The 17,453-nt window shown below is 41.1% G+C and overlaps 1 protein-coding gene across 1 annotated transcript; it reads left to right on the top strand.

Annotated features, from left to right (window-relative positions):
* The first annotated feature begins 401 nt into the window (after positions 1-401).
* LOC109784970 (uncharacterized) lies at positions 402-12,548 on the top strand. The gene is made up of 9 exons (XM_040399572.2): positions 402-576; positions 1,092-1,272; positions 9,921-10,417; positions 10,606-10,747; positions 10,857-10,964; positions 11,281-11,493; positions 11,595-11,705; positions 11,792-11,992; positions 12,105-12,548. Exons 2-9 carry the CDS (start codon positions 1,096-1,098, stop codon positions 12,303-12,305), a joined length of 1,650 nt encoding a protein of 549 aa, XP_040255506.1. The 5' UTR covers positions 402-576; positions 1,092-1,095; the 3' UTR covers positions 12,306-12,548.
* The last annotated feature ends 4,905 nt before the right edge of the window (positions 12,549-17,453 follow it).

The following is a 17,453-nucleotide window of genomic DNA, read 5'->3' as shown; positions in this document are numbered from 1 at the left end:
ATCTTTTTTAAAACTCTCAATTAATACCCTACCTGATATCGACCTGATATCGATGCCCATTGCACGTACGATTTACTAGTTATATTACTTACTACCTTGTAATTTCTTGGATTTTTTATTCAAAGCAGTGTACCGTGATAGTTGTAAGTATATATGCATAAAGACACAAGCGTCTATGAAACATATATTTTATTGTGTCCTTTTCTGCAGTGGACGGCTGGAAAGCAGCGCGATAGCAGCAGCAACCGAGCAATTCGGCCGCGTTGGTAGTGATACACTGATACTAGCAACGTACGCCTAATCTCTGGCTTGGCATACACGTGGCAACTCTCCAGTTGAAACGTATATGCACCTCCCCTCCCCCGGTTTATATCTCCCTCGCTCCCACAATCACATTCTCAAAAAAGTCATTCGCTATACTCCTCCTCCGGGCTCTACTCGTTTTCCTTTGAACCCGAGAACATCCTCTTCTGGTTACAACATGGACTAATTGCATATTGGTGGTGTTCCGTTGAACCACGGAAGATCCTCTACTACTTGTATACTCCACCGGGCTCTCCTTCAATTTCACGCAAGGCAAGTTGTATGCACTCCATATCTTGTGCTTCTTAACTACTCTAGATCTAATCCATGTCTCCTATCGTTGATGTTTCTTGTGCTAGATCTGACTTTTTTCAGTCGCTATATATTTTTCTCTGGCCCATCTTTATTAAGCGTACATGTTGAATTCATGCTTGTGATCCTTTTTTGTCGTTGAATTCATGCTTGTGTTCCTTTGAATCAGAATAATTAGGCTAAATATGGAATACAAGAGTTTAGATCAGATCTTGTGCGTAGTTAATTTTCTTTTCACTGATTACAACTCCCTTGTATTATCTTGCACATATTTTATCTAGATCTATCATGTTTTCTTGGACTTGTTACTTGTAGCTAATTAGATCTGAATTTCGTACTGGTACATGTTCGCTTATTTTGGGTGCAAACATGTTTCTTGCTCTTGTTTGTTTGAATGGACTAAACTTGTGCATGTGGCTTTGCTGTGTGGAAAAGAACCATGTTTTTACACGCTGACAATGTGTAAAATTTTACAGAGAGATGGATAACAAAGGCAAATCCAAGGCCATTGACGATTATGTGCGAACGGCATCCCAGTTTCATCGTAGCAGCGGGATAGACAGCGGCAAAGAGATATGGGAGGATGATGCTGCCACCATTGCTCTTGGCAGCCGTCAACGTGACAGGAGCCTTTTCCTCAGCTTCTTAGATGAGCAGGTAATTAATTATTTATTTATGCCAGCCCCGCATATCATTGTTTAAATCTACAGTTCATATCATGCATCCTATTTAAAACTGATAATTAATTTACTGCTATATATGCATATTGATAGGTAAAGGAGTATACGGAGTAATACATTTACACCCGTATATTAATTCTTTACACAAACATCATAAACTATATCATATATATTTAATATTTGTTTAGATATAGCCCCTCGGGTGGATTGTATATTATTGTTGTGTCTAAAAGATCTCTCATTTAATGCGTCTTATGAGAGAGAATATATGAGTATTTTGGTTTTGGTGTGAAAATCATATCTAGATTGAGATATGGTAACTCTCTGTTTCCCATTAAATAAGTTGTCAAATCATACTTCCCTGGAGACCAACCCCAGCGAACCCCTCCCCTCTTGGCTGCACAATCTCCATCCCACGATTTGCAATTTTTGGCCAAAAAATCCAAAAAAAATGCCCCCTAATGGAAAGAACTACCACGACAGTTTCTAAAACTGCCAGCCCCACACACCCCTCAAATGCAGTGAAAACTGCCAGGGGACCACTTCTGTCTTTTTTTGCATCTGACCACTTCTGTTTGCCTAGATTCGCCAGGGAGTCCTAGTTCTATTGTATTAGTACTTCTATACATATAGTTGGCACCAATTAATGGTAGTGGAATTTTCCACATGATTTACTGTATTGGGCCGGGGTTGCTTGTTAATTACCCCAGATAAGACACCCTAGCTCTTACTAAAGAAAATAATTTTCCATACAAAAGAATATTATTAGGTTCCCAGCTGTATCGTACTATGATATACTTATTATTTGGTACATCATTAATGGTGTCACTTTATACATAGAGTCGTGTTATACGAACGACATAAATCAGACGACTCACGCACGATGGTTGAAATCCGGCCGGACATACGTCTAATGGAAAGACCACCGGCTTCTGGATTTTCTGTCGTGCATACGTCGGGCACAGGGATCGTGCATGGAGCAATTTCGTTATACATATATACTCCTACTCAATGAGAGCAAGATATGTTTTCCACCATAATTTATAGTTACCACGGATTACTACTATGGTAGGTTGCTTATTAGCTACGTCAGATGTGGTTGCCTAGTGAATCAAATTATTTTGGAAACTAGTTTTACATTTAAAAAGGATATTTTTTGGTCCATACCTAAGGTACTTATCGGGAATTTTTGTAGTAAGGTTTTCGATACTAATACATATCCTTCGATGCTCTCTCCTAAGGGGAAAGAGCCTTGTGTTCCCGCCAAATGAGGAGAAGAAAGAAAATATCCTAGTGTTGGACCATTTGGTTTAGAGAATAATTGTTGGATCGCTCATTTTCTTCCTTTATGGATCAGAAGTAGCCGACCTGGTGAAATGGAAGATCTTCTAATCAGGCCAATAGTGCAGATTAGTAAAGCTCAATTTAGTTTTTCATCCTGCTCCACCTCCGACGGAGCTAAGGCACGGTGGTGGTGACCTACATGGATGCGGGGACCTTGGCAGTGGTGTGGACGGAAAATCCCTTCTCTAATTTCATCCATCCAATTCTGACTAAGCTAGGGGATACACCGTCCACAAATTCGATGGCGAAAGGACGCGTGTCGATCCGCGTTCAATATACTTCACAAACGGTATATCGGGATAGTGCTGCAAAGGGCGAATGATGTCTCTTGATGCGTCGATGTCACATTGATGTGCTGTCACATGGGACCCATGCGTACCACCCTCTGACAATGACCTTGTCGCGCTCATTGCCGAAAGGGTTGCACCATTCAGCTCTGTTAACTGCATTTCGAGCAATGCTCTATTGCCTATTGATAGTCGCTATAAGGAGATAAGGTCGCATACAAGGAGCCGACCCCACACAAACCTCACCATACTAATCGACCATGTTGCGGTGTACGTTCTCCAACACCTCTATGTCCTACCTCACCCTAGGGGGCTTTGTTGCCTTCATCCTAAAGACCTCTGATGCCATGGTCTACTCTAGTTTGGTCGAGTAAGCGGAGATTAGGAGATGCAGAAAGGTTGGGTGGGGAACAAAGATTACTAGGGACATTTCTGCCTAATTATTGCCTCACATATCGAGACAGTGTCAAAAAGTTAATAAAATATCAAATAGTCAAGGTCTAAGGTGGATGGGGGAAAACAACATGTTACAACTTACAACAGAAGAAATAACAAATCATCAAGGAACGTGCAAAGACGGGGGCATATCAATTTCTCCTTATAATTGGTGGCGGGTGGCGGTGGCAAGTTGGTGATATGACAATTGAAGCGCAGATGGAGGATCCTGAAATGCATGTATCTTAAGTGCCACAAAGATGGAGGTCACGACTGCGCAATCGCCTGGTGGTAGCTCCATCAACGTCCTCGACGTGAAGTGAAGGTGCCAAGCGATTGGGGGTATGGAACCATATATCGCAGAACCGCACTAGTTTGGTGCGCATTTCAGACTCCAAGCCATCAACAGGGATAGACCACCTCATGACACTAGATCAATATATATTTGGTTGTTTTAGGTATGCACTGCAACCAAGTACCCATTCCTGCAATGTGCTCGATTAGTGCAATCATCTTAGATTTTCTCTTAACATTAAAAAAGTAGTCATGTCTGGTTCTTCTCCTCCATTTCGTGTGTGAATTGTGACGAAGGCTTGTTATCAGTCAACACATTCAAGGAGACCCTAGATTTCCGCTCATGCCATAGGGGGCAGATCATCATGGCAAACATTGAGTCATAGCCTTGTGCTTGTCTCTTAGCATGTGCTTACAGTGTCCTTGACACCATTATTTATAGAAACATGAAGCACTTGAAGTGAGACAATAAAGGTTAGCCCATTCACGGTTAACGAAGCACAACCTCTAAAGGCACCCTAGTTGATCAAAAGGGGTAAACAAGCTACTTGGATGCATACCTTTAGCCCAAGTATGTTAAGTTAAAGTTCACAATGGCATCAAGAGTCAAAATCCTCAATAGGTACATGAGCAATGCCTTAAAGGCATGCTTAAATGCCCAAAACCTACTTTCGGGGGTATTCTAATGTAAGGCATGGCTTGTTCTTTGAAGCCTTATTTCTCAGCATACCCAAAGGATGAAAGAAACCCCAAATTCATGCTTTGGTTCCCAAAGCCTACTTGTTGAAGCTAGCGGTGGTTCAACCGTTAGTAGTTAGTATTTTAGTTGGTCCAGTTGCAGTGATTAACTAAAATATTATACTCTGCCAAGGAAGCACCAAGTGGTCACCTTGTGTGGTCAAAAGTGGTGGCTAGTTGTAGTGATTGCAACTCTGTGATTAGAGACCAGGGGCATACACCCTGTGTCCATATTGTTACTCTATTAATAAGTAAAACATGTATCAAGATGCTTTGAATTGTATTAGTTCTATTCAAGTGTAATTGAATATCTTGTATGGTTATACCAGCTGGGATGGCTGCATTTGGATTATGAGTTCTGGGACAACATTCGACTTGCTTGTTGTGTATCAACAAGCTTCTAGCCATGCTTGCTTCAGATGTATCAATATGAGTAGGACATGGAAGAATCTCCGCGATTCACAATTATGCCATTATCAGGTACCAAGGATGCAAGCATTGTTCTATGATGTGAAAGACATCAAGGATCATTAACCACAATTTTAATTTAAGTGAGCTCCCTTCAGAACATCCAAATTGATGCGTATTTTTAGGACATTCCCAATCAATCGGGAACTTATGTAACATTAACAGACATTGTGTTGTAGTGTTGAATAATGTATTGAGTTAAGTAATTGTGTTTAGTTGTGAGATTCAAGTGATAAGAGATTTAAAGAGCTAATGGTGTTGTCAAGATGAGAATTGTTCCTAGAAAGAAAATACATTTCATTCATTTGAAGCATACCGTCGGATGCAAAGCCTAGTGTGAATCTAGGGGAAACGAACTGTGTGTCTAGTACCTAAGTCATCTCTTGTGATATGTTTTGAAGGAGTGTATATACTTCATATTAATTAATATTTACAAAAGATATAAACAAACCATTGGTCATTGCAGTCTCACGAGATCAGCACATTGGTCATTCTTCTCTCAAAATGTGACGAACCGATCACTTTGGGTGTTTTATGAGCGAACTAGCCACTCAGCCATACTCAACCATTATCCGTGTGGATGTGGCATGGTGACTTAGCGTGGGGACGATAGTGCTGTCGCTCAGGAGGTGTTTAGTTTGCAGAAAACACCCTGGAAACAAGCTGAGCTCAGGGGACATTTACTTCGCGTTCAATTTCTTGTAATGCACCCCTTGAGTTTAATCTTAGAGGGGGGGTCTTTTGAAAATCCTCCTCTATCATCTCTCTCATATGTTCATCTCTGCTCTACTCCACCTCTCGTACGCAAGTTAGCAGAGGATACATGCGGCGCCGCCATGCCCATTGTGCCTTCCCACCATTGCCTACTCCTACCATTTCCATCTTTCCACCATCACCTATTCCCGCTAATGTTCTTTTCCCGATATCGCCCACTCCCACTCCTGCCATGGTCAGCTCATTTTATGATGACATCAGAACACATGATTTTTCCATAGCCAAGAAACACGAATGCTCAGTCCTACTCTCATTTAGCACGGTGGTAAGGAAGCTTCTCACCTCGTGGGACTCCATTGATGGGTGCTTCACAACGGCACTGCCGCCCAGCACCCGGGTTGGGCGACTTCTCGTCTGGCATGGGCCGCTCCAAATACGACACATCCAACTTATCCTCTAGCATGGGCGGCTACTACAACTCCTCCAACATCGAGCCAGCAGCGCCAGAGCTCTCTGCTAACCATCAGAAGATTGAGCAGGAAGATGCTGAGGAAGAGGAGGCACTCGAGGTGATGTAGGCATAGCTGCACAACAACATCGGTGGCAGTAAGCATGATAAGTTCTTTCCTACCAGGAAGGTAATTTTTGGGCTGCCAAGGCCCGCGATATGAGGCGTATGTGCTCACCGTGCAATAATAGGAGGCCCACATGGTACACAACAACAACGCAACCAGGCGGTGCTCACATCATCTCTTTCTACTACACAGGCCGAGGCGATCCGGCATCAGGCTGCCGAAGCAGAGCGCCTTGCTGCCAAGGAGCATAGGGTGACTAGCGAGGGTGCCTTTGCCGCCCTCAATGACGTAGATGAATAGGCCTACACCATCGAATTTACTCAGTAACAAACTACATGTGCTCAATTTCAAATAGGAGAACATGCATCATGCCTACTCATTGTACTGAATATTCATAGTTGTACTTGATTCACTGCTAGACAGAACATGGTATCAAATTAATACCATATTCCTTTGGTCTTTTTGAAAAAATATTCATAGCTGGATTTGATTTTGTCAAGAGAATTTTGGGATGAGATCAAACAATTTACCTCAAATTGGTACCCTAAAAACATTCGAACAATGTCACTACCTTATTTTGCCACACGACAAGCAGGATCAAGTAGGTGAATGCACTTGTCTGCCTTGTGCTCCGCACCATTGAACTCAGTGTCAAGATGGTATTGTTGTAGCCGAAAGTCGAATTCTGAAAACTCCTCCTAAAAATGAAATCTTGCTGCGCAAAACTTGAGAAGTCATGCATATATGCTCGAGAGAGGACTTGGTTTATTTACCTGAGAGCTTGTCTTCGGTCACCAATGGCACACAGTCATCGGCTTCCATTTCTCCCTCATGTGCTTCAGCCCACTGGCGCCGCCCATCTCACCAAACAATAGATGTCACCTATGGTCACACCTCCTCGTCCTAGTCGCGCCGGAGACGCCTAACCGACATGGTCCACACAGCCGTGCAGGGTACCTTCCAGTGCCGCTGTCGTCGCTGCCTGCATAGGGTCAGGATTTTGGTGCTCGATTTGGCAATCAAGGGGAAAGGGAGCTCAACATCTTTCCAAGATGTTTTCTACAAATTAAAAGCCTCTTGAGAGACTGCACTGTGGGCCCATGCCAAGTCAGCACGCCACCTCAACCCCGTTATGATTGGAAATGACGGAGTGACCAGTTCGGTCATGAAATAAACCAATGTGATTAGTTCATCACATTTTGAGAGAAGTGTGACCAATGTGCTCATCTCGCGACAGTTGAGTGACCAATGGTGCGTTTATCTCTCTAAAAACTCCCTTCACAGAAACTCTTTATGAAAAATTGATTTAAAAAATTACCTCGTTAAAAATGTCATGGTACAAAAGCACTACAAGAAATTGTTCAATTAGAATGGAAGAATTCATGGCAAAGAATGAAGTATTGTTAATAGTTTTATTTTTAAAAAGGCCAAGTATACATTTTGTTCCATATTTTAATTTTCATCGTAAAAGTTACGATATGCATGGCACTATCGGGGTTTGCTTCTATGAAACATCTTATAACAAGGCGACATTATAAGACCAATGGCATGTATGGAACATACCTTTTACGTGACTTAATACACCATCATCACATCAATTATTTCCTATAAAACTCGAGATACTAACTATTCACATTTGTGGTTTTCAAATGAACAAAAGCCTAATGTGACATGCTAAAACATTCTCAACTACCATGATTCCACTATAGAATTTACCACACCAACCCACCCATAGAGAATTTATATTGATTTTAGCATCACAAGCCTCTCAATGGCCGGTCCCCGTTGAAGGTCACTGCTTGCAAATTGCAACCATGCTCACTTAAATTTAGTGTCCAAACCACACCCTGATTTGGTGTAGCAATCATAAACTAAATCAATGTTGTGAGTCATCTCTCAAATTGTTCATGGGTTGGGTTAGTGGGCTTAGTGCCTCAGTATGACTATAGAGACGTGTGAATTGGTAGGCCAAAAATACTACGTCCCAAACCATGCACAGTACCTATCTATACATAGGCTGCCCATCATGGCCATGAGTAGGTAGTGCTAGATTTGTTCCCTCATATTCAAGAGTCTCCCTATTCAACTGCATCTCCCCCTCAATAAATAAATAAATTCAATTGCATCTCCCTTGATCTCATAGTTGCCCTACCTTCTCCACATCAAAATCGTTGCCTCTATAGGTAGTCCTCTCTTCTGTCCTATTATTCACAAATCACAATCCTCCCCTTACTTCCGCCATGTATGCTTCATGTTGAGTTATTGTATTCCATTTCTCATTGCCCATCGATTATCGATGTCCACATAATCTTCCTAATCCTCATCCGGAAACCATCCATCGGAGATCTAAGGACGGTGTTTGGTAAACAACTAAGGTTACACCAGAGTCATCATAAAGAAGGTTGATCATAAATTTGCCGAATCAACAATCTGAATTTGTACAAATAGACCTCAATCTCTTGTTCTTTTTATTCATGTTCCTTATGAATCTAAAAAGGCATTGTCGTGCTTGTCTTTGGGATAAATTATGAAGAAGGAATGTTAAGGTCTCTACACACATGACCCTCGCTATTTAGGTTGTGCTTGTAGTTCTTCAAGGAGCAGATTTTCATTTTCTCTGAATAACACGAGCAACCATACATTTGTGTTAGGATATGAAATACTTTTTGAAGGATACATAATGATTTTTCACTTAGGTGGTTGGTCCATAAACAATCGAATTGACCCATGATGAGGCCTTGCATTTCATTAACAGTCTTTTGTTGCTAGATGGTTCTCATCTCTTATCATTTGTATCTTTTGCCGAGATCTCTCCCTATTTTTTCACTGCCTTGCTCCATATTTCTTTATCTCACCATACTCCACGATGGGAGCTGCCTTCCCCATGAATTTCGATGGGGCAAAGATTAAGATACATTCCGCATTGTGATGGTACATTGTCACAACATGTTGTCATGCGTCTCTTGCCGTACGACATCTCCACCATGCACATGCCTAGATAAGGGAGGAACCAGTGGTACCATACGGGAGGGACGTCGATTGCATCATCATGAGCTCATGGATGATTCTTTTCTTATCAAACAGTGGTGAATCACCTCCCTCCATTTATAATTGTGAGAAATTTTCGTCTCAATTGTTACTTGGGGTGCTATGAGATAAGCATAGTGACGGGCACCATGCATTTCCTTTGTTATGCTCGAAATTTTTTCATTGCAATTTGTTCGATTACTAGATTAATTGGTCGATTGATATGGAAGTTACAGTGCACTAGTGCTCTCCACTACTTTTGGTCAATTTTTTCAAATTTTTAAGATTGCAGGACAAATTGGTTTAGCATGATTAAAACTGATGTTGTGTGATTGGTTGATTTTATTGCTCAAGTTACCTACATTTTTTCTTGATTTTAATCCGGCAACACTACATTTGTTCTATAATACACGACATGGTAATTCTTTGCCCAAAAAACCTAAATATTTTTCAGTTTTTGTTATTGTCTTGAAATTTGAAATACTGATTATTGTAGATAAAATTTGCATTGAGGAAAGTTTACTGTTGTGGACTCTACACTTAGTGCGGTCCACTGAGCAGAGAGCAATGACCAGTATCATATATCTGAAATATGGATGGAATTTACCCATGAAACTACCATATGATCATGAGTTAGTAACTGATGGTTGTTGTTCATTGTCATTGTTGTTTTACCTATTGGAAATATTTGCACCGTGGGTGCTCCCCATAATGGAAATAATAAATTGATGTTTCCTTTTCAGGATGATCCAAAGAGCAAAGAAGAGTCGACTCTACACAATCATAAGTTGCCCCAAATTGGCGACACATACGTAGATCCATTTCAGCATGTGAACTCTTCTGCCTCTACAAAGAGTGTAGTGAAGGATTATACCGGGCTACACTCCCAAAATCCACTACGGAATATGGATGTCATTAAAGATTTGCGTGCACAATCATCATCATCTTCTTCAAGGAGTGTCCCTAGTAATTTTGCTAATATGATGGCGATGCATGAGGCATGCCTTCGTGTGTTGATTGACCCAGATCAGGAACTATCCTGCAGACTATGGCATCAGTCCCCTAAGGCTTTGAAGAATCACTACGCTCTCGTCGTTGAGATGACATGTTCTGGAGGGAATGTGCCAAATATAAATGCTCCTGGGAATTCCCAGGTCAATTCAATTCTTCAGCTGATCAAGAATCCAGTAAACCACTCTATGCGGCTAATCAATGTCAAGGGTCACGTGCCTTCTCTCAGGTGCACATAACTCATGCAACCTTATCTTCATTCTTACCTTGTTAAGATATCACAAGTAAATAATAAGCATCAGTTTCAGTCAGTATATTCTTAAGGTTATGCCTCCTACTGTGCTACGCGTCCATTAAAGAAATTGTGACATTTATATGGTAAACCATCCATTACCCTTTGTTGTATTTTACATGCAGTGCTGACCCAATTGGGAGCTGCTTTATACGGCAGAAACTTGACGAAGCAACTACTGGAGAGATAGTTATGCTATATAAAGAAATCACGCCTCACATCCTTACACTAGCCACTGATGCCTTTCCCACTTATGTTATCCAAAAGGTTTTCTTCCTCCAATTCCTGTAGAATTTTGTACATTGAGTCTCTAATTAAGGATGTTGAGATTAATCGGACATAAACTTCTATACTTACGTTCTAAATTTTTTTGTAGCTTCTTGAGCATGGACCAGCAGTCTACTTCAGGATACTACTTGCTAATCTAATGGGACATGTGTTAGACCTAAGCCTTCATCTCTATGGTTGTCGGGTGATCCAGAAGGTAAGCTGAACACTATCACTTCTCTAACACACGATGGAAGGAATGAAGGTGTGCTTGTAGATTGCAAAAGTGCACTTTTATATTGGAAGGCCTCTACTTTGAAGATATAATATGTAATTTAGTCAAACCATTCATTCTCATTTATTCTCTTGTTAATATGTTCATTATCTTAGATAACTTCTGCTATAAATATAATATAATGTCAAATGCATAAATAGTTTAAACTCATTATGTTTCATTATGTTTTAAGTTTTTACCCTGGTATGCCATATTGTTTTGTTGCGAGCTTGGTCACTGAGGGTGTTTCTTTGTTCAGGCTTTTGAAATAAGCGACATTGATCAACAAATAGAAATGGCCACGGAGCTTGATAGCAATCTATTCAAATGTATCTGCGATCAACATGCAAACCATGCCATTCAGAAATGCATGGAGTGTGTGCAGCCACAATATATCCAATTCATCTATAGACGGCTATGTGGCAAGGCCAAGATGTTATCCACACATCCTTATGGATGCCATGTGGTTCAGGTTGTTAGTTTGGGCATTACACTTTTTACCGCTTCCTATCTTTCGACGTTTGTTTGTACCTTGCTCACTAACTATTCCTCCCATCCTCATGATCTTCTTAGAAAATGCTGGAGTTCTGCAAGGATCCTCAAATTATGGACAGGTTTATCACGGAGATTCTCGATTGCGTAAGGGAGTTGTCTGTAGACCCATATGGAAACTATGTTGTGCAGGTAAAGTGTGTAGTGGTTTGTAATTGATGAAATAATGTCGCAGCTAAACAAACAATTCACATTTGTGTTCTATCGACATGTTGCAGTACATTGTGGAGCATGGAGGACCTCGTCATCGACAAATTATTATGTTGAAATTTGCTGGGAGAATAGTACAGATGAGCCACCAGAAGCACTCTTCCAAAGTCATTGAGAAGTGCCTAATCTATGGCAGCTACCACGATTGCAAGCTTCTCATAAATGAGATCCTTTCTGCTGGCGGTGGTCAAACTGCAGATCATCTCGTGGTATGTGGCTCTTGAGATCTTACCGATGTTACTCGACATCCCTAGAGAGACATAATACACATGACTAATCTTGTGTGGTTGCCTGGCCATGTATGGCATGATAATCCACCAGTATGCAAACTGTGTGGTGCGGCAGATGATTGACGTGGTGAACGATTGGCAGTTCAAAGTGATCGTGGACGTGCATAGGCTCAACAGGGACACTTTGGTCATGTATGCCCATGGGAGGCAGGTCATCGCGCAGGTTGAGCGGCTCCTCAACGGCTTGGCACCGTCTCCTGACTCCTTTGGGCAAACATCGTTGTCGTCCTAGTTCGTCTAGCGTGTTTTAAACTCTTTTTACAATGGTTTGCATTATATGTCTCTCTTATTCATCCTGGAGCAGTAGTGCTCGGCATAAATCGAATTAAGGTGAACTTAGTTGCTTTCGTTTTCCCCATTTGGTGAACTGAATTGTTTCTGTAGAGGAGAACCAAACTATAACCTCCTCTGATCCAAGGATTTGTCAGGCATCCAGCCTACCATTGTCTATGAATTGAACTGTTTGATTTCCATACCATTTTGTCAGGGCTTAATCAGTCAAGTTTAGGACTTCAAATATTTTGCTTCTTGGTTTCACCAGGCACGCGTGTTCCAGGTCGACCAGGCAGAAAAATATACCCTATGTAGCTAGACGGGCTCATTCAGGCTTTGCATTTAGAAACATACACACAGTATATCACTGGATGCATCATTTAGGTTTCTTGTTTTGTGGGTGATGCATCATTTAGGTTGTGGTGGGCAGAATTTGATTTAAGGTACCGGTTGGGCCTCGCAACATCGTCGAAGGCGTGGCTGTAGGCACTGTGGCGGATGGCAACTGCACTGTCGGTTTCCTGGATGAATGGTGTGCAGCTCCACTCAATGGCAAGGGCAGGTCCTTCCATTCATGCCGCAATACTTTGATCAGTTAATTCGCTTGACTTAAGTAGTACTACACTCCTACTGCTCGAGGTTAGTATGTATTCCCACAAGAAAAAGGAGACAAACAAAACTTGATTTGCATTGAACTAACAGACGACTCCATACATACGTACCTTGCAGATCTAAACACCATCTAGCGGCTATACGTACGCGACATGATAATCTCTCAGGCGGGCCGGGTGGCAGCTGCTCCATCGTCCTGATCGTCAGCTCTAAGAGCATATTCAATAAACGATGTAAAATACAGAAGTGTTCGTAGTAAAATTTAGAACATCAAAAAGTGGGCTTTACATCACAAAAAACCTCCAACTCGAACTGATGATGTAAAACAGGACATTAGCACTCCAATAGATGATGTAAAATAGGATAGCCGCACAGCAGCCGCTCCACAATTTCATATATATTTGAACCAAGTAATATCAAAATCATCTCAAATTAATCCTAAACAAACATACAATTTGAGCTAAACTAAACTTGAACTAGGCTGAACAACTGTACCTTTCTGAACATACAGAAACTAGGAACTGAACATTATATGAACTATGGCGATGCTATTACTAACCGGAGCAAAATGACCGATGTTGTACTATAACAGCGGGCGCTTATTTAGCTGCTGCAGCTCACTGATAACCCACAAGTATAGGGGATCAGTTGTAGCCTCTTTCGATAAGTAAGAGTTTCGAACCCAACGAGAAGCTAAAGGTAGAACAAATATTCCCTCAAGTTCTATCGACCACCGATACAACTCTACGCACGCTTAACGTTCGATGTACCTAGAACAAGTGTGAAACTAGAAGTACTTTGTATGTGTGATAGGATAGGTTTGCAAGATAATAAAGAGCACGTAAATAAAAACTAGGGGCTGTTTAGATAAAGAAACAACTAAGTTAGTTTTAGTAGAGAGCTTTTTGTCACAAGAAAGTTATTTGTCCCTAGGCAATCGATAACTAGACCAGTAATCATTATTGCAATTTTATATGAGGGAGAGGCATAAGCTAACATACTTTGTCTTCTTGGATCATATGCACTTATGATTGGAACTCTAGCAAACATCTGTAACTACTAAAGATCATTAAGGTAAAACCCAACCATAGCATTAAAGTATCAAGTCCTCTTTACTCCCATACGCAAACAACCCCCTTACTCTAGTTTAAGCTTCTGTCACTCTAGCAACCCACCATAAGCAAATCATGAATATATTGCAAACCCTACAGCGGGGATCCCTCACGTTTGCGCGACACGAAGAGCACCATAGAACAACACCAATAATAAAACATACAACTCAAACCAATCATGATCATCAATCAACCCATAGGACAAAACGGATCTACTCAAACATCATAGGATAGCCATACATCATTGAGAAATAATATATAGCGTTAAGTACCATGTTTAAGTAGAGATTACAGCGGGGAGAAGAGGTGTTACACCGCTGCATAGAGGGGGAGAGAGTTGGTGATGACGGTGGTGAAGTTGTTGGTGTAGATCGTCGGCACGATGATGGCCCCGGCGGCGTTCCGACGCCACCGGGAGAGAGGGGGAGAGAGCCCCCCTCCTTCTTCTTCTTCCTTGACCTCCCCCCTAGACGGGAGGAGGGTTCCCCTCTGGTCCTTCACTTCCATGACGGCGGAGGGGCGGGAGCCCCTCCGAGATTGGATCTCTCTCTATGTTTTCTTCTATTTTTGCGCTTACTATTCCTCGCCTTTCACCGTTTCTTAAATTCCTGGAGATCCGTAACTGCGATTGGGCTGAAATGTTAATACAATTTTTATCTGGATATTAGCTTTCTTTCACCGGAAGAAGGGTACCAACGGCCTTACGGGGTGACCACAAGGGCCCAGGGCACGCCCTACCCCGTGGGGTGCCCCTGCCTTGTGGCCCCCCTCGGGCATCGTCTGGCGTTGATTCTTTTACCCAAAATTCACATATATTCCAAAAAAATCTCCGTAAATTTTTATCGTGTTTGGACTATGTTTGATATGGATTTTCCGCGAAACAAAAAACATACAACAAACAGGAACTGGCACTGGGCACTGGATCAATATGTTAGCCCCAAAAATAATATAAAAAGTTGTGAAAAGTATATCAAGTTGTATAATTTTGGCATGGAACAATAAAAGATTATAGATACGACGGAGACGTATCAACATCCCCAAGCTTAATTCCTGCTCGTCCTCGAGTAGGTAAATGATAAAAAAGATAATTTTTGATGTGGAATGATACCTAGCATAATCTTGATCATGTAATCTAACCATGGCATGAATATTAAGACACGAGTGATTCAAAGCAATAGTCCATCATTTGACATTAAGACAATAATACTTCAAGCATACTAATAAAGCAATCATGTCTTCTCAAAATAACTTGGCCAAAGAAAGTTATCCCTACAAAATCATATAGTCTGGCTATGCTCCATCTTCATCACACAAAGTATTTCATCATGCACAACCCCGATGACAAGCCAAGCAATTGTTTCATACTTTTAATGTTCTCAAGCCTTTTCAACTTTCACGCAATACGTTAGCGTGAGCTATGGATATAACACTATGGGTGGAATAGAATATGATGGTGGAGGTTGTGTCAAGAAGACAAAAAAGGAAAAATTCTCACATCGACGCGGCTAATCAACGGGCTATCGAGATGCCCATCAATTGATGTCAATGCAAGGAGTAGCGATTGCCATGCAACGAATGCACTAGAGCTATAAGTGTATGAAAGCTCAAACTGAAACTAAGTGGGTGTGCATCCAACTTGCTTGCTCATGAAGACTCGGGCATTTGAGGAAGCACATCATCGGAATATACACACCAAGTTCTATAATGAAAATTCCCACTAGTATATGAAAGTGATAACTCAAGAGACTCTCTATATGAAGAACATGGTGCTACTCTGAAGCACAAGTGTGGTAAAAGGATAGTAGCATTGCCCCTTCTCTCCTTTTCTCTCATTTTTTCTCTCATTTTTTTTGTTTTTTTGGCTCTCCTTTTTTGGCCTCTTTTTTTATTTTTCGTCCGGAGTCTCATCCTGACTTGTGGGGGAATCATAGTCTCCATCATCCTTTCCTCACTGGGACAATGCTCTAATAATGATGATCATCACATTTTTATTTACTTACAACTCAATATTATGACTCGATATCTAGAACAAAGTATGACTCTATATGAATGCCTCTGGCATTGTACCAGGATGTGCAATGATCTAGCATAGCAAAAGATATCAAAAAACGGACAAGCCATGAAAATATCATGCTAGCTACCTTACGATCATGCAAAGCAATATGATAATGAATGCTCAAGTCATGCATATGATGATGATGGAAGTTGCATGGCAATATATCTCGGAATGGCTATGGAAATGCCATGATAGGTAGGTATGGTGGCTGTTTTGAGGAAGATATAAGGAGGATTATGTGTGACAGAGCGTATCATATCACAGGGTTTGGATGAACCGGCGAAGTTTGCACCAACTATCGATGTGAGAAAGGGCAATGCACGGTACAGAAGAGGCTAGCAATGATGGAAGGGTGAGAGTGCGTATAATCCATGGACTCAACATTAGTCATACAGAACTCACATACTTATTGAAAAAGTCTATTAGCTATCGAAACAAAGTACTACGCGCATGCTCCTAGGGGGATAGATTGGTAGGAAAAGACCATCGCTCGTCCCCGACCACCACTCATAAGGAAGAGAATCAATAAATACATCATGCACCAACTTCGTTACATAACGGTTCACCATACGTGCATGCTACGGGAATCACAAACTTTAACACAAGTATTTCTACCAATCCACAATTACTCACTAGCATGATTCTAATATCACCATCTTTATATCACAAAACTACTGCATGGAATCAAACATATCATATTCAGTGATCTACAAGTTTTATGTAGGGTTTTATGACTAACCATGTGAATGACCAATTCTTGTTAACTCTCTAAATAGATATAAGTGAAGCATGGGAGTTTAATTCTTTCTACAAAAGGTATGCCCACGCTCTAACAAATATAAGTGAAGCAAAAGAGCATTCTACAAATGGCGGTTTTCTATGTGTAGAGAAACAGACAATCCAAACTTCAAATGATATAAGTGAAGCACATGAAGCATTCTATAAAGCTATACTCAAAAGATATAAGTGAAGTGCATGAAGCATTCTATAAATCAACCAAGGACTATCTCATACCATCATGGTGCATTATTAAAAGAAAAAGAAAAAGCACACGACACTCCAAGATCTACACATATCATGTGACCAATAAAAATATAGCTCCAAGTAAAATTACCGATGATCGTTAGAAGAAAGAGGGGATGCCTCCCGGGGCATCCCCAAGCTTAGTTGCTTGGGAGTCCTTGAATATTACCTTGGGGTACCTCTGGCATCCCCACTTAGGTTCTTGCCACTCCTTATTCCTTCATCCATCGTGATCTCACCAAAAACTTGAAAACTTCAATCACACAAAACTTAACAAAACCCTCGTGAGATCCGTTAGTATAAT

The sequence above is a fragment of the Aegilops tauschii genome, chromosome 2, assembly GCF_002575655.3.
Source record: "Aegilops tauschii subsp. strangulata cultivar AL8/78 chromosome 2, Aet v6.0, whole genome shotgun sequence".
Lineage (NCBI taxonomy): Eukaryota > Viridiplantae > Streptophyta > Magnoliopsida > Poales > Poaceae > Aegilops > Aegilops tauschii.
This window is presented reverse-complemented; position numbering and strand designations above follow the sequence as displayed.

Coding starts and splice junctions, on each gene's coding strand:
- LOC109784970 (XM_040399572.2), top strand. CDS start 1,096: ATGGATAACAAAGGCAAATCCAAGGCCATTGACGATTATGTGCGAACG. Junction 10,965..11,280: donor GTTGTCGGGTGATCCAGAAG/GTAAGCTGAACA, acceptor TTCTTTGTTCAG/GCTTTTGAAATAAGCGACAT. Junction 11,993..12,104: donor AAACTGCAGATCATCTCGTG/GTATGTGGCTCT, acceptor ATAATCCACCAG/TATGCAAACTGTGTGGTGCG.